Source organism: Betta splendens, chromosome 16 (genome assembly GCF_900634795.4).
Source record: "Betta splendens chromosome 16, fBetSpl5.4, whole genome shotgun sequence".
Classification (NCBI taxonomy): Eukaryota; Metazoa; Chordata; class Actinopteri; order Anabantiformes; family Osphronemidae; genus Betta; species Betta splendens.
The window spans coordinates 4960302-4980568 of NC_040896.2; the positions used below are offsets into that span (position 1 = coordinate 4960302).

The 20267-nt window shown below is 43.0% G+C and overlaps 1 protein-coding gene across 8 annotated transcripts in view; it reads right to left on the bottom strand.

Annotated features, from left to right (window-relative positions):
- The window catches only part of hace1 (HECT domain and ankyrin repeat containing E3 ubiquitin protein ligase 1), a 60901-nt gene that overhangs the window by 20862 nt on the left and 19772 nt on the right, over positions 1–20267 (bottom strand). For 5 of the 8 annotated variants that reach the window (XM_029129176.3, XM_029129173.3, XM_029129175.3 and 2 more), the window contains 7 exons: positions 13694–13998; positions 12386–12454; positions 12172–12259; positions 7351–7462; positions 6208–6305; positions 2575–2662; positions 2336–2485 (listed from right to left, as the gene is read on the bottom strand). In XM_029129176.3, coding sequence (XP_028985009.1) covers positions 2336–2485; positions 2575–2662; positions 6208–6305; positions 7351–7462; positions 12172–12259; positions 12386–12454; positions 13694–13998 — 910 coding nt within the window. Of the gene's footprint in view, positions 1–1121; positions 1811–1979; positions 2092–2335; positions 2486–2574; positions 2663–6207; positions 6306–7350; positions 7463–12171; positions 12260–12385; positions 12455–13693; positions 13999–20267 lie in introns of those variants that run through there. The other 3 variants (XM_055503044.1, XM_029129174.3, XM_029129177.3) reach the window with 3 other exon arrangements.

Consider the following 20267-nt stretch of genomic DNA (forward strand, 5'->3'; position numbering starts at 1 on the left):
AAGGTAACAGTTTGTTCTAGCTTTGGAGTAGTGGTGCATTTTTTTGGTTTTTAACTATTTTGATTTCACTGAACTCTGTTTCTGAAGGTAAACACTTTTATTCAGGAAATCATAGTATTGAAATTACATGTTTTTCTCTTTCTAATATGGTAAGCAGTAAAGTTGAACCGGCCATAAATAAAAAGCATGTAAATTGTATATAAATAAAAAAAATTCATAATGAGTATTGCACTCACAAAAAACGCATTTTTACTCAAATGGTAAAGGTGTTATTCCACAGGTGGTCTACATCCATCATACAATGAGTGTTTGTGTTTTATCCATCAGGAAACTCTGCCTTCATCTACAACCCAAGCATGAAGAGATGGCAACTCAGATTCTTCAACCCAGGAATCCCCAGCACCAGCTCACTAGCCTCTGTAGACTAGATACCTGTAACAACTTCAGATACAGAGACATATTACTGTCAGATTTATCAAGAATAACAAAAAACATAATTAAAAGCAGTAAAAATACGTCAGGTGAATATATAATTTGTTCCCAGGTAGGTCATGCAGTGATTGCTCTAAATATTAATGCAGATTTTTTAAATAAATTTATGTCAGAGCAGCAGCACAAGTAAGACAAAAACAGTGAAGTGTGTAAATGTAAAATGTATTTAAATTATTTCAGCTATGCTCTCAAACTTTTATTTATTTGTATAATGTAAGCTAAAGTAGTGTTTTCTATTAGCGAGAGTTTTCCAGGTAAGTCGTGTTGTGAATATTCAAGCTGCACAGACCATTTAGCATTCGCATTAGCAACCGCTAGTCGCTTTGCAAATTACATAAATCAATTAAATTGAAGTAAATGCGACATTACCAATGAGACACATCTTGCATCAGCCGAAATGTGGTGACTTCAACAGCCTTCTCTTCAGCTTCAGGGTCTGATTCGGGATCATAGATGTATGGTTGTACTACGCTACCAGATCAGCTGGCCATTGTTGTGCAGTCCTCTAGTGGGTCTTCTCCTCTTCAGCTTCAGGGTCAGATTCGGGATCGTAGACGTATAGTTCTACTACGCTACGGACCAGCTGGCTATTGTCGTGTAGTCCTGTAGTGGGTCTTCTTCTTCTGTGGAGGATTGCAGTGGATTGCATTCTCAATGTCTCACTACTGCCACCTATTGTATTGTAACCGTGCGGTGGCTCGTATCCATGAAGCAAATTAAAAAAAACAAAAAAACAAAAACAAACCAAAAAGGTATGCGCTTCTGCACAGAGGTGTGGTGAGCAGCTTCACTGGCAACACGCCCAGAAAACACAGCGTTTGCTGATGGGGCGTGAAAACCACATATTGACAGGGGCAGTGTGGACGATCAACAGGGTTTTTATGGAATGAAAATTTACAGAGACCTTACTGAGACATTAAAGTATTTTTTAGAATGAAAATTATGATCAGTGTCCTTTAACAGGTTGCAATGACTGTTCTATAACCCTTGTATTTTGGCAGATTCGTTGTTTAAGGAATGTCTGGGATAGACTCCAGGAAACAGACATTTATTTTTGAGTGAACACTTATTGATGGCCATTGGTATCAGGCCAGAAGTTAGAACAAAATTTAGATGTCTTGCTGACGTAGGTTCAGGGTCTATAAGTTTGTGCCTCAGCCTTAGAGGGGCAGAGGCCTACGGACCGATGGATGACTTGCTGTCTGGAACGATGGAGTTCTCAGGCTCTGGTTCGCAGGTTCTCAGGTTCTGCTGGAGACCAGGCGACCACTCACCGCTGCTCCTTCCTCTCTTCCTTGCTGATAATATTATGTCACCACTTGTAATAAATTTGAAATGTATCTGTTTAAACGTTAACAGAGTGGTGGTTTGAACTTGTCTATTTTAGTGTGGCAATTGTAAATTTAAAACATATGCAATGTCATCAAATTTATTTTCCAGAAGATGTTGCATGAATGATTGAATCAAAATGCTGCTTAAAGTCTTACCCAGCATATCTTGATAATTCTGGGTAGCTTAATGGGTCTGGACTGTGCTGTGCTAAAATTATGTCTCCAAGATATCCTGGCATTATTAAGTTTTCAACATGTCCTCCAATGTCTGCCAGAACACATTATTACAATATTACAGGTAAAACCACATAATGGAATATTCTAAGCCTTGGTAAATTGCATTTTTCAACTTTGTCATTTGATGAAAACTATGTCATACTATGTCAATGACAGCGTGTCAGGTTACTTAAATTGTTTGTAGATTGTAGAACACTAGAGCAATAAAAGACTTTAAATTAGTTGAAGCCCATATATTATCACTTGTAACCCTACAAATACCTAATTTTATTTACCCAGTATATGTTTGTAGAATGAACGAGTGAAGTAGATGTTAACCAGCTGACGGTGGTACAAAGCCAAACCCAGGATCTGACCTGCAAACCGAAAGTAGTTTAGATGGTCTGGGTTCACTGAGGAGTTGCTGTTTGGTTGAAATGTGGTACCTGTAAATCACACAAACACACATACGTGTTAAAGTTTTACATTTTACTAATGATCCAAGATGTTACCAGTGAGGAAAATCATAATTTACCATCAGCTGACTGAGTGAACAGAGCATAGTCTGGGTTAATAATCTCATTGGAAAGGATGTCAAACCACTCCCGCACCACACCTTGGCCCTGAAAGACACACAAAAGTACGCACGCAGTAGTTGAACACTCTGCATTAAATAAAAAATATACATAGTACAGCTGCTCTGCTTAAAAAAAAAAAAAAAAAGAATTCACAGATTTTCAATTTGGGTTGACCAAAACGATTTTGGGTAGTATTTAACAATGAAGACACACTCCTCCATAAAGCACTAGTTGTAGTCTGTGAGCCCAAGGCAAAAAGGCCTCTGGCCTGTTTCAGAGGCTTTCTGCAGAGGAACAAATGATATTTTCTCTGCATAGAAAATATGAAGCAACCTGAGTGTCAGACAGATCATGCAAAATCCACTTTTTACACAATTTGGAGCGTTCCTATGGCTCGGTGGGTCACATTTGCCCACACTGAGCACGGAAGAAGTGCATTTACTCCTTTTTTCACATTTTGAGACTTTATCCAATGGAGACAGACCTCCTCCTACTTTGAAACCGTTCTTCCCGTATCGTTACAGATAAGGGAGTCCTCCCTGCAAATCCTGAACCACCTCTCGATGATAGCGAACCAAAACTGGACTTCCGCCATTTTCCCCCCTCTTACTCACAGTGAACAGAAGAATATGGCAGTGCCCAAGTCCTTCCATAGAAATAGTTCAGTTCTTGGGTGTTTTAACCAACACCAAAGCCTATTTACTCTACCAAGGGACAAACAAGTAAGGACTGGGTTACTTTATTTTAAACGGACCGGTGCTGTGCATTTCAAACGAAGGTGCATACAATGCTGGATTTGTTTCATGGCTCTCGTTAAAAAAATAATCTATTCCTACAGTCCGTCATCCAATCATTGAAGTAAGTACAGTACATGCTTGATACTTATGTTTTAAAACGTTAGTCTGTTTAAAATGTAGTAATCCATGTGTGAGGCAAGCTAATAGCTAGCTATGCTAACGGCTACAGCCAGTTGACCAAGCCTTTGTCCAGCATTGGTCCCATTCAAATGTGCTTATGTGGGCTCCTGCAGCCACACACCTGTGTGGAGAAAAGCTAATAACCATCGGCCTTCGAGTGGCTACAGGCAGGGAGTGGTGGATCTAGCTCGCGGTAATAGGTACATGCTTGATACTTGTGATGTCTTAATATGGTAGTTGGTCTGTTTAAATTGTAGTAACCCACATGTAAGACAAACTAATAGCTAGCTTTGCCAAGGGCTGCAGCCAGTCAACCGAGCCTTTGTCCCTTTGAAATGTGCTACTCTGAGTTGGTGCAATCACACACCTGTGGAAACAGCTAATAGCTATGGGCCTTCGAGTGGTGGTTCGAGCTGGGTGATCACTACATTAACATAATGCAGATGAACGCGGTTATGTCTGTTATTACCTTGTCCTGTGTGACAGCCTAATCCAACTTATGATTTGGGGTTATGTCATTGTTCTATCAAAATCTAACAAGGTTAGTTAGAATGGTAACTGTGTTGTGTTGCAAGCTTAGTTGCTAATTAGTCACATCTCTACAATAACTGCTGCTTATCTGGTCAGTTACCTATAGCTTGTGTACCATATATGTGTGCCATTATATTTGTAGGACCAATACAACTTCCAGTATATGTAACATTGTCTTGCAAGGAGGTTGTCAAACAGAAAAATCACTGCAGACCGTTGGTACACAGACATCTGCTGCCCAGCCCAGGAGTGAAGGTATGTACATTTGTAGGTAGATATGTACCAACAGTAAGATAGAGATAGATAGATGGTATAGACGGTTTAGATTTTATATTTGAATTGTTTGAATTGTTTATCTTTTGTTTTAGCACAGGCAGGCCTGTCCTCTTGTTAGGTTACATTTTTTGTCTTGTATTGTGTATTGTTACATTAGAGAAGGTCTGGACCTACATAATACTGAACATTTCACTAATCTACAATTCTGATTGCAGTACCTTTGTTTTGATGAGGTGATGGTGAGGACGGCCACAGCTTACATCTGGTAGAGGACTGCTTCCGCAAGTCTTCCAAATAGTTATGAGAACAAGGATCACCACATCTCCCTGGTCACTGTCTACAACTATACCTGTCCTGCTGCAGAAACAAATCTCCAACATAACCAAGTTTACCCACTAGCCAGGACATGGTCTTTTTACCCTACTTCCATCAAGCATTTCATCTCCAAGGCCCTGCAAAAGCCTCTGTCCTCAAACCCCCAGACTTTTTAATTCACTCAGTAACCTATACATTGCACATTGGAGTGTGAAGATAACAGCTTTGGAGTAGTGGTGCATTTTTTGGTTAACAATAATGTTGGCTTTAACTATTACATATTCCAACTCTGTTCTCTGTTTTCATGAGGGGAAAACACTTTTATTCACGAAATGATAGTATTGAAATAACATGTTTTTCTCTTTCTAATATGGTAAGCTATAAAAGGTGAACCGGCCATAGGAAAAAAGCATGTGTAAATTAAAAATTGTTTGAACAGATTCTTACTCTTAATGAGAATTGTACACACAAAAATATTTCTAATTGGTAGGTTTTTTTTTCCACAGGTGGTCTAAATCCAACATACAGTGAGTGTCTTATCCATCAGGAAACTTTGCCTTGATCTACAAGCCACGCATAAAGAGATGGCAACTCAGATTCTTCACCCCAGGAATCACCAGCACAGATCACTAGCCTCTGTAGACTAGATACCTGTAACAACTTCAGATACAGAGACATATTACTGTCAGGTTTATCAAGAATGATCGAAAAGCATTACTAAAAAACATAACTAAAAGCAGTAAAAATACGTTAGGTCATTATATATTTTGAACCAATGCTTTTTGTTCCCAGGTAGGTCATGCAGTGATTGCTCTGAATATTAATACACATTTTTTGAATAAAATTATGTCAGAGCAGCAGCACAGGCAAGACAAAATCTGTGTAAAATGAATTTATATTATTTCAGGTATGCTCTCAAACTTTTATTTATTTGTATAATGTAAGCTAAATGTGAATATTCAAGCTGCATAGGCCATTTAGCATAAGCATTGGCATTAGCAACCGCTAGTCACTTTGCAAATTACATAAATCAATTAAATTGAAGTAAATGCGACATTACCAATGAGACACATCTTGCATCAGCTGAAATGTGGAGACATCAACAGCCTTCTCTTCAGCTTCAGGGTCAGATTCGGGATCATAGATGTATGGTTATACTACGCTACCAGATAAGCTGGCCATTGTTGTGCAGTCCTGTAGTGGGTCTTCTTCTTCTGTGGAGGATTGCATTGGATTGCACTCTCAATGTCACACTACTGCCACCTATTGTATCCTAACCCTGCGGTGGCTCGTATCCATGAAGCCAATAAAAAAAAAAAAAGGTATGCGCTTCCGCACCGCACAGAGGTGTGGCGGTGTTGACAGGGGCAGTGTGGGTGATGTAAAGAGTTTTATGGAATGAAAATTTAGACCTTACGGAGACATTGAAGTCCAAAATTCTTTAAAGTGAAAAGCTGTATGATCAGGGACCTTTAAATACTACCCAAGATGGTTTAGTCCAACCCCCCATTGAAAATCGGTGAAGTTTAAGTGTCACAGTTAAAAACCCACCATGCCCTCTTCACCATGGAAGCGAACAGCAATGCCCTGTTTGAGTTTCTCATTGGTGGACTTGGAAACCATGTCACAGCTACTCCTGAATATAGAGTCTGTCAGTGAGAGAAAAACAGCTTTACTAAAAGCACAGGAAAATAAGGGGAATTGTATGATTTAGTTATCATTTGTGTAGCCAATTTGTGTTTTTATATGCTCATATAAATATATATATACATATTGAGTTAAAATTCATTTTTGATTGTTAATAAATCATTTATTTTATTTAAGAGCTAAACAAAGGTCAGCTAAATTTTTTTATTTCATTAATGTTTAATTAAAGGAATAATTTGACCCTTTCTTTTAGTATAATTTTATGTTACTGGCTCTTTAATAGACATTGGATTCCTGGAAGTTTTTTTTTTTGTCACAAGGTACATAAGTAAAGAAAATGTCACTCAGAAACTTCAGCCCAAACACTTTGTTTAGGTGGTGGATTCCATGTATCCAATGTATGATTCAAATTGTGTGAGAGACTATACAGTTTTAGATTTAAAATTTATGCAATGACACTAATGATAGGTTCACTTGGAACAAGAAGAAAGAATTTATACAACTTCTGGTGTGTTGCTTGCTTGTATGCGCTAGATATACATATTTAAATAAAATGTTTAATGAAATATATAAAAATTGTTGTTAGCATATCGTGGAAAACAAACATGATTCTATGTTATTGCAAAACATTGCAACATGCTTAATTTTTTTTTTAAAAGGCTGCACTGAAATTAGAAATTTTAGGTTAAAGTCATAGTACTATAATGTTTTACCAAAATACACTATTTTAATTTTAATGCAGTGCATTATGTGTATAATAGTACTAATAATGCAATCACATTTGCATTAGAAGAGGTAAGACAGGGGCGGCATCCTCCCACGGTCCAAAAACATGCATTAGGTTGATTGGTCACTCTATATTGCCCATAGGTTTGAGTGCGTGTATGAATGGTTGCATGTCTATTTGTTGCCCTGCAATGGACTGGCAACCTGTCCAGGGTGTACCCCGCCTCTTGCCAATTGCCAGCTGGGATATGCTCCAGCCCCCCGGGATTAGGCGGAATGTAAGATGGATGGATGGACAGATGGAGTTAAGACAGTTTGTACCTCTGTGGATAAGGAGGATGTCATTTTCATTGACCGGTCTATGAACCATGCCCGAATCTGGCTGGCCAGCAAGCAGATGCTCATAGAACCACTCACAGCGGTCCTTAAAGGGCTGAGAAGAAGAATAAGACGTTATTGTAATTTTTATATATATATATATATATATATATATATATATATATATATATATATATATATATATATATATATGCCATATACATAGAACCACATGATGAGATACCGGCTCAGACGTCGCCCGGTCTAACAAGGTCTGCGTCAGGTGTTGGGGAACCAGAGCACCTTGACGAGAAGTGGGCTACTGGAACAAGAAAGAAATGGCTGAGATGCGAGAACAAGGCTCTGTTGGAATGCTACTACTCAAGTAACCCTAGTCAGAGGGGTTACATGCAAAGAATGTGCGGTGAATGGGAACGGAGAAACCCACATTCAAGGCTGACGGCAAAGCAACTAGTAGCTCAGTGTTCCAACATCCACAAACGGCAACTGCTATCACAACTTGAGATTGATGAGATACAACACAAATGCTACGGCAAGGGGGAGCCAGGACGCCAGGTCAGAGGGGAGGCTTCACCGTCTCCCCAACCGGAAATTGGGTACGAAGCCCCAATAAGCACAGATACGCTGAGCGAGGCAGCAACTGACCTGAAAGATAAGATCATGGCGAAATTAAACAGGCAACCCCGAACCCCACTACAACGGCTAAGTGAAGTACCATCAGAAAGTCTCATGGAAGATGTGAATGCAGCATTGAGAGCGATCCCTACCACAACAATCACGGAAACCAATGAGCTGGTATACGCTTCAGCATCAGTGATCCTAGAGGTGCTTGGCTATAAGAGCAACCATGGGAGCCATGAGAAACAATACCCACCATGGAAACGAAGGTTGGAGGCAAAAATCAAGGCAGCTCGGAGGGAAGTGAGCCAAATGACAGAGGCCCAGAGAGGTGCAATGAAAAGACCAATGCCCAAGAAGTACAGCCAGATGCCCATACCTGAAGCACTCGAAACTGCCAAGCAAAGGCTACAAGCCTTGGCCAGCCGCCTAAAGAGATACACCAGAGATAACGAAGCCAGACGAATAAACCGGCTGTTCGCAACACAACCTGTGAAAGTGTACTCTCAATGGCAGGGTAATAACAGCAGAGCAGACCCACCAAGGCTGGAAACTGAACAGTACTGGAAAGGGATATGGGAGAGGGAGGCATCACACAACAACAATGCACAGTGGCTGGTGGATCTGAGGGAAGACCACAGCAACCTCCCTGAAAAGAATCCAGTGACTATCACAGTGGCAGACATCCAACAAAGAGTCTCAGGTATGAAAAACTGGACAGCACCCGGCCCTGACATGATCCACGCCTACTGGCTAAAGAAACTCACTGCAATCCATGAGCGCCTGGCAGCACAAATGAACCAGCTGCTAAGGGATGGGACTCACCCTGAATGGCTAACCAAAGGGCGAACGATCCTGATAATGAAGGATCCCTCAAAGGGTACTGTCCCATCCAACTACCGGCCAATAACCTGTCTCTCCACAACATGGAAGCTCATGTCAGGCATCATCGCCGCTAAGATAAGTGGGCACATGGGTCAATACATGAGCGATGCACAGAAGGGCATTGGTAAGGATACCAGAGGAGCCAAACACCAACTCCTAGAGTAGACAGAACAGTTGCCCAAGACTGCAGAGTGCGACACACCAACCTGTGCACAGCCTGGATTGACTACAAGAAAGCCTATGACTCAATGCCACACAAATGGATCACTGAATGCTTGGAGCTGTACAACATCAACAGAACTCTAAGGGTCTTCATTGCAAACTCGATGAGGTTGTGGAGAACCACCCTTGAAGCCAATGGGAAGCCACTTGCCCAAGTATCCATCAAATGTGGCATATACCAAGGAGATGCACTGTCCCCACTGCTGTTCTGCATAGGTCTGAACCCCCTCAGCCAAATAATAAACAAGACTGGCTATGGATACCGACTCCGGAACGGGGCCACCATAAGTCACCTCCTCTACATGGACGACATCAAGCTGTATGCTAAGAATGAGCGAGACATCGACTCGCTGATCCACACCACAAGGATCTACAGCTCAGACATCGGGATGTCATTCAGGCTCGAGAAATGTGGGAGGATGGTGACAAAGAGAGGCAAGGTAATCCACACAGAAGGGGTCTCACTTCCAGAAGGAACAATAGCAGACATTGAGGACAACTACAAGTACCTTGGAATACCACAGGCGAACGGCAACCTTGAACAGGCAACAAGGAATGCGGCAACAGCCAAATACCTCCAACGAGTAAGGCAAGTCCTAAGAAGCCAGCTCAATGGCAAGAACAAATCCCAGGCAATAAACAGCTACGCCCTGCCAGTGATCAGATACCCTGCAGGAATAATAAGGTGGCCAAAGGAAGAGATACAGACCACAGATGTTAAGACACGAAAGCTCCTCACCATGCATGGAGGGTTCCACCCCAAATCCAGCACCCTGAGACTGTACGCTAGCCGCAAGGAAGGAGGCCGAGGACTAGTGAGCGTGAGAGCCACTATCCGGGATGAAACATCCAAGATCCATAAGTACATCAAGGATAAGGCCCCGACAGATGACGTGCTGAGTGAATGTCTCAGGCAGTGGAGCACAGAGGATGAGATGCTGGAAGAGGGACCATCATGGGAGGACAACCCCTTACACGGGATGTACCACCGAAACATAACTGAAGTGGCTGATCTCAACAAATCCTACCAATGGCTTGAAAGGGCCGGGCTGAAGGACAGCACAGAGGCACTCATCCTGGCTGCACAGGAGCAGCCCTGAGCACCAGAGCCATAGAGGCCCAGATCTACCACACCAGACAAGACCCAAGGTGTAGACTGTGCAAAGAGGCCCCTGAGACGGTCCAGCACATAACTGCAGGGTGTAAGATGCTGGCAGGGAAAGCATACATGGAACGCCATAACCAAGTGGCTGGCATAGTATACAGGAACATCTGCGCGGAGTATGGACTGGAAACCCCAAGATCAAAGTGGGAAACACCTCCCAAGGTGGTAGAGAACGAGCGAGCCAAGATCCTGTGGGACTTCCAGATCCAGACTGACAGAATGGTAATGGCGAACCAACCAGACATTGTGGTGGTGGATAAAGAGCAGAGGAAAGCCGTAGTGGTGGATGTGGCAATACCAAGCGATGGCAACATCAGGAAAAAGGAACATGAGAAACTAGAGAAATACCAAGGGCTCAGGGAAGAACTGGAGAAGGCTTGGAAGGTGAAGGCCATAGTGGTGCCTGTGGTGATCGGAGCACTAGGGGCTGTGACCCCCAAACTGGAGGAGTGGCTACAACAGATCCCTGGAAAAACATCTGAAATCTCAGTCCAGAAAAGTGCAGTCCTAGGAACAGCAAGGATACTGCGCAGAACCCTCAAGCTTCCTGGCCTCTGGTAGAGAACCCGAGCTTGGAAAGTGGATGAGACCACCCGCGGAGGGTGAGAATAGAGTGTGTATATATATTGTTGAAACTTTAGCTGAATCTGACAGAAGACTGTCCTATCGTCCGGAAAGGGAATGGCCACCATTTTCTGGGATTCATATGGTGTGATCGACATTGACTACCTGGAGAAGGGCAAAACGGTCACAGGGCTATACTATGGCAAATTATGGGGCCGATTCAACGCCGAATTGCAGAAATAATGGCCCCATTTGGCGAAGAAAAAAGTGCTCTTCCACCATGACAACGCACCGGCTCACACCTCCGCCATGGCCAAATTGGTCGAATTGGGCTAAGAACTGCTGCCCCATCCACCGTATTTTCCAGATTTGGCCCCGTGCAACTTCTTTTCGTTTCCAAACTTGAAAAGAAAAAGAAATCACGCGCAGGGCAAAATATTGGAGGCGAATGGTCGAATGGAAGCCTACTTTGCAAAACTCGAGAAAACGTATTTTTGAAAACGTAAGTTTGAGCATCGCTGGGTCAAGTGTATTGAACTAAAAGGAGACTATATTGAAAAATAAATCGCCAGTTTTCCAAACAGACAGCTTGGAAACATTTTTTTTTGTAGGCCAAGTACTTATTGGACTGCCCTCGTATATCTCACAGACAACACTTTATTAAGCAAACGGTAATAATTCCAGCATCAACAATACATTGAATAAATCAGCAACTCATAATAATATGGTGGTCGTCTGAAAGTATGTATATGAGTGTTACCTGAGATGACAGGGTGTGTGCGTGTGCGCCTTATTGTTGTGCTGTGTTGTTTTCTTTTTCTGCTTTTATCACGCTAAGCGTGCAATCTAATCACTGCATATCTCCGCAATCTGTACCACTGTTATAGCTCCACAATAATCTAAGAGGTGTATATTGGAGTTGCACAATCTAATCACTGCGCACCTCTGCAATCACCTTCGGTCAAACCTTGACCATGAAGAACTAACAACTATAAACCAATATCCAATCTACCACTTAGCTCGAAAATTCTTGAAAAAATAGTAGCTAATAGTCTGAATAGTGTTTCACTTACTAAAAGTATAGACAATTGTCATTGTTGTAAATATTTAAGCCAATAACTGGAATTTGTGAACCTAAGTCATAAGAATAAATGGTATCTCCACTCAGCAGTTAAAATCCCAATTTTTATAATTTGTGCTCCTTGCATACCACCAACAACATTAACACTATAAACTGACCAGAGAATATGTTTCATTACTCTTGGGACTTTGGCACTAGTGTGGATATGCAAATTACAAAACATTTACTTCCTTTTATTTTAAAACATTTTACTGAAGACATGACTTACCTGTCCCTTAATAATATGCATGAAACGTGACATCAACTCTGGACACTCAAGTAGGAAATGGAAGTGGTTAAAGATAATTTTTGGATTTCTGACAAAAAGGAGGTAGAGACAGGAAGTATGAGTGAAAACTACAGCGCAATAACATAAAGAGCAGGCTGTGTTTTTGGATTTGCATGGCACGTGTGATGTGTGGTAGAGGAACCTGCAGTCTTACCTGGTTACAAAACACTTGAGAACATCATCATGCTTGCACACAAACTCTATAAACCGAGGGGACGTCATTCTGGGTAAGGAGAACAGTATTAAAATGGACAAATGGTCTACACAACTGCAATACATGAACCTGATTTCTACTTGAAATGCAGTATTATAATACAAAAACTCACTTTGTACCATCAATTAAACCAAATACAATAACAAACTGAGTTTTCTGTACAGATCTAAAAAAGGCTTATTATGATCTTACTGTACATCCACCTGTCTATCTTCAGCAATGGGGTGGCAGTCTAACCCAGGGAGGCATCCATAAGGTATTGGCTACCGATTCAAGGTTGAAATCTAAGAATGCCTTCTACCATTGTATGGTGTAAACTCATTTCGGCCACACACAGAGTTTTGTCATAACCTAAAGCTAAAAGGTAAAAGCCCATAAGCACCCTGGTGAGGCTATAGAGCCGGTGCTGTAGTCTGTGACCTACTACATTGTCCTGCTGCTTTGTCAGAGAGAGCTTTCATGATGGAATAAATCACCCCATTGCTTAATCAACGCAACAGTCAATTAAGGAATAAAAATTCCAAGTTTCCAAGATTCCTTTTGTTTATTTCTGTGCAATGCAAGGATCCCACAATTTGCATGTGGCCTGTCAACATGTCCTTGTTTTTTCTTTAAGATGATTCAGGAGTTACTGAGGAGCAATTTATTTGCATATTCTGGGGGCAAATTGAATTATGATTTGAGTGTCAGACTATTAGTTCAGTAATTTCTAGAAGTTCATTTCATAGAAATTAAAAGGGTTAAGTCTTGGGCAAGTTTTACAAGGTTTTCACACCTTAGTGGATTTTTTTAATCTGATTCTTCTTGACAGATCTTTTCAACCTTAATCATTGCTGTGCAAAAAGGAGAATCTTTACATTGGCACAAAAAGTGAAAAAATATCACGCTGCTTGCTAAGAACTAGATTAAGATCTGAGGAATCTTATTTGTACAAAAATATAAGTCTAAAAATGTGCTGAACCTTTTTCGTCATGTATGCTATAGTTTTCCCTGGCATATTAGAAATCAGCCTCTGGAACACTGTTTAAAATCTATTTGTGTCTTAACATTGCTAGAAGTTGATTAAAACTTTGGAACTGTAAAAGAAATAAAAAAAGAGTCCTGCAACTGTATATTACAAATTGTATGCCGTGGTCCTACCACGTTTTTCAGATTTAGTGTGCCTCTGTTTTGGTCACTACAGCTGTTGAAATGAAAAATGTTATCCTTTCACAGTGCAGGCATGTTGGATTAAAGCAAAGTACAGACCCTTGTGGCATCTGACATGAGCAGCACATGTAAAAGGCCCGGATCACAGCACTGAGTCGATTTGATGTCATAGAGATGACGTCCTCTCCTTCACCATACATCTCCGTTTCAATGATTATTTGACGGTCCAACAAGGAGGGAAGCTTAGGGTTGGAACTGGAGAGGTCAACCTCCCGCTGCTTGAGAAGCAGAGATGCAATGTCACTGCTCGAAGAAGATGAGGATGGGTTCTTTCTGTTGCTGCCCAACTCTGTAGAGATGAGCACTAGCCACTCCTCCAAGGAGTGCCACAACAGCTCCAGCGGCTGTTGAGAAAAAAAAGTAAGATCAAAAAGACATTACAAAAAGAGTTTTACAAACATTTCAGGTCTTAGCTTCATATACATTTTATGTTACAATTTATTACTGATGTGTGTAATGTTTAAGTCAAGGCTGATGGCTTGACGGATTTCCTAAGAGATACCTTTTATGAAATAATCAAATTTGATCAAAATGCATAATAGTCACGACTTAAAGAAATAATTCATAAATTTTCAATTGGGGTTGACCAAAAATATGTTTAGTTGTATTTAAGAATAAAGGGATACTCTGATTCCTCCAAAACTTCTATGCGGAGAAAATTTTCATTTATTTCTCTGTATCAATCTGCCAGGGCAGCTGAAGGTAATGTAAAACGTGTAATTTTCAAAGGCACATGGCAATGTGCCAGGGCCAGGTGCCTGGTTTTCTCTGTACCTGCCCCAGAAACAATCCAGCTGAGAGGGAGGCGGAGCCAGCCTGCTGAGGCACTACTGCTCTCTTTATCATTGTTTGCATACACTGACAGCACTAATGAAGGACCTGCTCTGAAATATTCAGAAAACAGCAAGTTCTACTGTGTATTAGCATAGTATGATAGTTGTGGTGTAATGGACAAATTGTTCCTTTCTTATCTTATACGGTTATCATATATATACACTGGTGGCTCAGTGCGTACAACGATTTGGAAAGCGGGGTCCTGTTCAAACCCAGCAAAAACTCCCTTCACCCTCCGCAGGTGGTCTCATCCACTTTCCAAGCTCGGGTCCTCTACCAGAGGCCAGGGAGCTTGACGGTTCTGCGCAGTATCCTTGCTGTTCCTAGAACTGCACTTTTATGGACTGAGATGTGAAATGTATTTCCAGGCATCTTTTGTAGCCACTCCTCCAGTTTGAGGGTCACTGCCCCCAGTGCTCCGATCATCACAGGCACCACTGTGCCCTTCACCTTCCAAGCCTTCTCTGAGCCCTTGGTATTTCTCTAGTTTCTCATGCTCCTTTCTCCTGATGTTGCCATCGCTTGGTATTGCCACATCCACCACTACGGCTTTACTCTGCTCTTTATCCACCACCACAATGTCTGGTTGGTTCGCCATTACCATTCTGTCTGTCTGTATCTGGAAGTCCCACAGGATCTTGGCTCGCTCGTTCTCTACCACCTTGGGAGGTGTTTCCCACTTTGACATTGGGGTCTCCAGTCCATACTCCGCGCAGATGTTCCTGTATACTATGCCAGCCACTTGGTTATGGCGTTCCATGTATGCTTTCCCTGCCAGCATCTTACACCCTGCAGTTATGTGCTGGATCGTCTCAGGTGCCTCTTTTTGCACAGTCTACACCTTGGGTCTTGTCTGGTGTGGTAGATCTGGGCCTCTATGGCTCTGGTGCTCAGGGCCTGCTCCTGTGCAGCCAGAATGAGTGCCTCTGTGCTGTCCTTCAGCCCGGCCCTTTCAAGCCATTGGTAGGATTTGTTGAGATCAGCCACTTCAGTTATGTTCCGGTGGTACATCCCGTGTAAGGGCTTGTCCTCCCATGATGATCCCTCTTCCAGCATCTCATCCTCTGTTCTCCACTGCCTGAGACATTCACTCAACACGTCATCTGTTGGGGCCTTATTCTTGATGTACTTATGGATCTTGGATGTTTCATCCTGGATAGTGGCTCTCACGCTCACTAGTCCTCGGCCTCCTTCTTTGCAGCTAGTGTACAGTCTAATGATGCTGGATTTGGGGTGGAAGCCTCTGTGCATGGTGAGGAGCTTTCGTGTCTTAACATCTGTGGTCTGTATCTCTTCCTTTGGCCACCTTATTATTCCTGCAGGGTATCTGATCACTGGCAGATGGTAGCTGTTTATTGCCCGGCTCTTGCCATTGAACTGGCTTCTTAGGACTTGCCTTACTTGTTGGAGGTATTTGACTGTTTCCTTGTTGCCTGTTCAAGGTTGCCATTTGCCTGTGGTATTCCAAGGTACTTGTAGTTGTCCTCAATGTCTGCTATTGTTCCTTCTGGGAGTGAGACCCATTCTGTGTGGATTACCTTGCCTCTCTTTGTCACCATCCTCCCACATTTCTCAAGCCCGAATGACATCCCAATGTCCGAGCTGTAGATCCTGGTGGTGTGGATCAGCAAGTCAATGTCTCGCTCACTCTTGGCGTACAGCTTGATGTCATCCATGTAGAGGAGGTGACTTATGGTGGCCCCGTTCCGGAGTCGATATCCGTAGCCAGTCTTGTTTATTATTTTGCTGAGGGGGTTTAGACCGATGCAGAACAGCAGTGGGGACAGTGCATCTCCTTGGTATATGCCACATTTGATGAATAATTGGGCAAGTGGCTTCAAGAGTGGTTCTCCACAAACTCATCGAGTTTGCAATACAAAAATATTGATGTTGTACAGCTCCAAGCACTCAGTGAACCATGTGTGTGGCATTAATTCATAAGCTTTCTTGTAGTCAATCCAGGCTGTGCACAGGTTGGTGTGTCGTACTCTGCAGTCATGGGTGAATGTTCTGTCAACCAGGAGGTGGTGTTTGGCTCCTCTGTTATCCTTACCAATGCCCTTCTGTGCTTCGCTCATGTATTGACCCATGTGCCTACTTATCTTAGCTGCAATGATGCCTGACATGAGCTTCCATATTGTGGAGAGACAGGTTATTGGCCAGTAGTTGGATGGGACTGTACCCTTTGAGAGATCCTTCATTATCAGGATTGTTCGCTCTTCTGTTAGCCATTAGCAGCTGGTTGCAGTGAGCTCCTTTAGCCAGTAGGCATGGATCATGTCAGGGCCGGGTGCTGTCCAGTTTTTCATACCTGAGACTACGTTGTGTTGTGAACAGCTGGTTTATTTGTCTGAGCTTGTGCAGGATGTTGTGCAGCCTGGGTTCTGAAACCCAACTCTTTGAGAGGGACTGGACCCTCTTCTACTCTGGAGTTGCCCGCAGCAAGAGGCGGCAGGCTGGTGTGGGCTTGCTCATAGCTCCCCAGCTTAGCCGCCATGTGTAGAACATCTGGCTGATCCCTCTGTCAGAGGGTTAGGGTTAGCCTCTCAAACCTTCAGGATAGCTTCAACCAGATTCCGAGGTAGGTTGGAGACATAGAGTCTAGGTGGACCATGTTGTCAACCTCCATCGTCAATGCAACCGTTCAGAGCTGCGGATGCAGGGTCTCTGGTGCCTGTTGTGGTGGTAATCCCGGAATCCGGTGGTGGACACCAAAGGTAAGGGACACCATCAAGCTTAAGAAGGAGTCCTATCAGGACTGGTTCACATGTGGGAGGCCATTAAGGAGGACTATCGCTCGGCCTCAAAGAGTTTTTGGCAAACTGTTCGATGACTCAGAGGGGGAAGCAGTCCTTCACCAACTCTGTTTTTAGTGGAGTTGGGGAGCAGTTGACCTCGACTGGGGATGTTATTAGACGGTGGAAGGAGTACTATGAGGATCTCCTCAACCCCTTCGACAAGCCTTAGAGGTGGACTTTCAACCGCGTCCCTCATGGCATTCGACCGCGTCCCTCATGGCATCCTGTGGGGGTTTCTCCGGGAGTATGGAGTCCAAAGCTTTTTGCTAAGGGCTGTTCAGTCTCTATACAACTGGAGCAGGAGCCTGGTTTGCGTTGCCGGTAGTAAGTCAGACCCGTTCCCTGCATAATGGACTTTGTCAGGGCTGCCTTTTGTCACTAGTTCTGTTCATTATTTATATGTATGGAATTTGTAGGCGCAGCCAGGGCCGGAGGGGGTTTGGTTTGGGGACCACAGGATTGCGTCTCTGCTTTCTGCAGATGATGTTGTCCAGTTGGCTTCATCGAGCCAGGAGCTACAGTGTGCGCTGGGCCGGTTTGCAGCTGAGTGTAAAGCGGCTGGGAGGAGAATCAGTTCCTCCAAATCTGAGGCCATGGTTCTCGACCGGTAAAAGGTGGTTTGCTCTCTCCAGGTTGGAGGAGAGTTCCTGCCCCAAGTGGAGGAGTTCAAGTATCTTGGGGTCTTGTTCACGAGTGAGAGAAGGAAGGAGCATGAGATTGACAGACGGACCGGTGCAGCGGCTGCAGCAATGCAGCCGGTGTACTGGTCTGTTGTGGTGAAGAGGGAGCTAAGTTGAAAGGCAAAGCTCTCAATTTACTGGTCATTCTATGTTCCTACCGTCACCTATGGTCATGAGCTTTGGGTCATGACTGAAAGGGCAAGATCACGGATACAGGCGGCCGAAATTAGCTTTCTCCGTAGGGTGGCTGAGTGCTCCCTTAGAGGTAAGGTGAGGAGCTGTATAAGCTGGGAGGAGCTCGGAGTAGAGTCGCTGCTCCTCCACATCAAGAGAAGTCAGTTGAGTTGGCTCGGGAATCTGGCTCGGATGCCTCCTGGACGCTTCCCTAAGCATGTCCCACCGGTAAGACGCCTCGAGGAAGACCCAGGACATGCCGGAGAGACTACGTCTTTTGGCTGGCCTGGGAACGCGTTGGGGTCCTACCGGAAGAGCTGGAGGAAGTGTCCGGGGAGAGGGAAGTCTGGAACTCTTTGCTCAGACTGCCCCCCCAGCCCCGGATAAGCGGTTGAAAATGGATGGATGCATTAATGGATTCCTAGGCCACATATGCATTAGTTTTACTTTTTTATCATTAAAAGGTCTGTGTACACACAGACAATAGACAAGTGACTGAAAAGTGAGACAGCATGTTAAATCTTGACATTAAGACAGCGAAGAAAATTTTATATTTGCATCCTGCTCTGTGAACAAAGGTGCCCTCAGAGGTGGCTTTGCGCATTTAAGATTCTTGTGCCTCATGAACACAGAGCGGTTTGGGTCTCCTCTTTGGTGTGATTGCAGCTGGGGCTGCACTAAGCTGCATTCAGACAGACCGCCTTAAAGCACTTTGGGTAGGCATAGGGGTCACAGCAGCAGCCACTGCAGAACGATACATGCTTTCACACCAGAATGTCCATACTCATGAAAAGTCATTAAACACATCAGGAAGAGTTGCCTTGAAGATTTGAAAAGTCGCACAATTTAGACATTTTTTGTTAACTTGGAAACATCATCAGTGACATCGTACTCTTTTATTTTCTTTAATTTCTACTTTAATTTCACAATTTTACCATATTTCATAGGTTTTAAGTAACAAATTTTCTCGTTGTCGTTGCTGTGTTCATGAACATGAAGTATTGTATGTGAGAGTCTGACTTGCAGACATACCCATACGCATTACAGAGTATATTTGGTCTTGTGCTCCTCCTCAGACAGTTGTAGTCTTTGTGACTCCCTCCTCTCTGGCAGTAATTGGTAGTACTAATACCGGGTAGTATTTAAGAAAAAAGGGACACTCAGATTCCTCTATATTTTCTATGCAGAGAAATTCTCATTCATTTGAAGACAGCAAGTTCTACATTGTGTTAGCACAGTCTAATATTTGTAGATACTTGTATGAACCAGAATACAGCGCAGACGAGTTACGTCGAGGACGACGTTGCTGCTAAAGACGCAAGGCGAACACAGTTAGGATCAGGATCAGTTGGTGGTGTCTCTGCAGTAAGTATGCGCCGATAAAAACAGAACTGGAATCTCTGGGCAGCAAAAATTTTTGCTGCTGCCAGATTCTCTTGGATGAAGTTGCAGATTCTACTGCTGAAAAGAACATACAGTACAGACTAAAGGTTTGGACACACCTTCTCATTCAAAGAGTTTTCATTATTTTCATTAATAAGTGGGATTTTTTTACTTATAAATGGGGTTGGGGCCATCAGTTGTGTTGTGCAAACTTTTGGTCTGTACTGTATGTATGTTACGCACACAGATCATCATCTTTGGGCTAAATATGGGCAGAGGAGCACTGGAAACATACTTGGGGACACAAGAAGAAAGTGGAAAAATAATTCTACGGTACTTCCTTTTGTAGGCAATATCGGCTGGCAAGTATCGTCAGAGACACTCTTGGAAGCAACAGCCATCTTGTTTTGCCAGTCAGTAGCACCAGATGTAGGCAAGAAGAGGGTTTGGCTAAATAAAGAATGTGTGGCTTTCTAACAGTCTACTTTTTTTCATTTATTAGCTTTTTATTTTCAACCAATGTCTTTATTCAAACACAAAAAAGAAAGTAAACAATAGTAAAAGATAGCCTTTTGTTAAAATGTAAACTAAAGAAAAAATGTAAAAAAATATAAGATTAAAAAGAAAACTAAACTAGCAATGGCAGAATGTTTGTTGGTAAATCAGAGGAGTAACGCTATGTATAAAGACACACGCACACAGTAGGTGGCGCCAGTGGGACCAATTACAGCAGCTGGGGAGTGA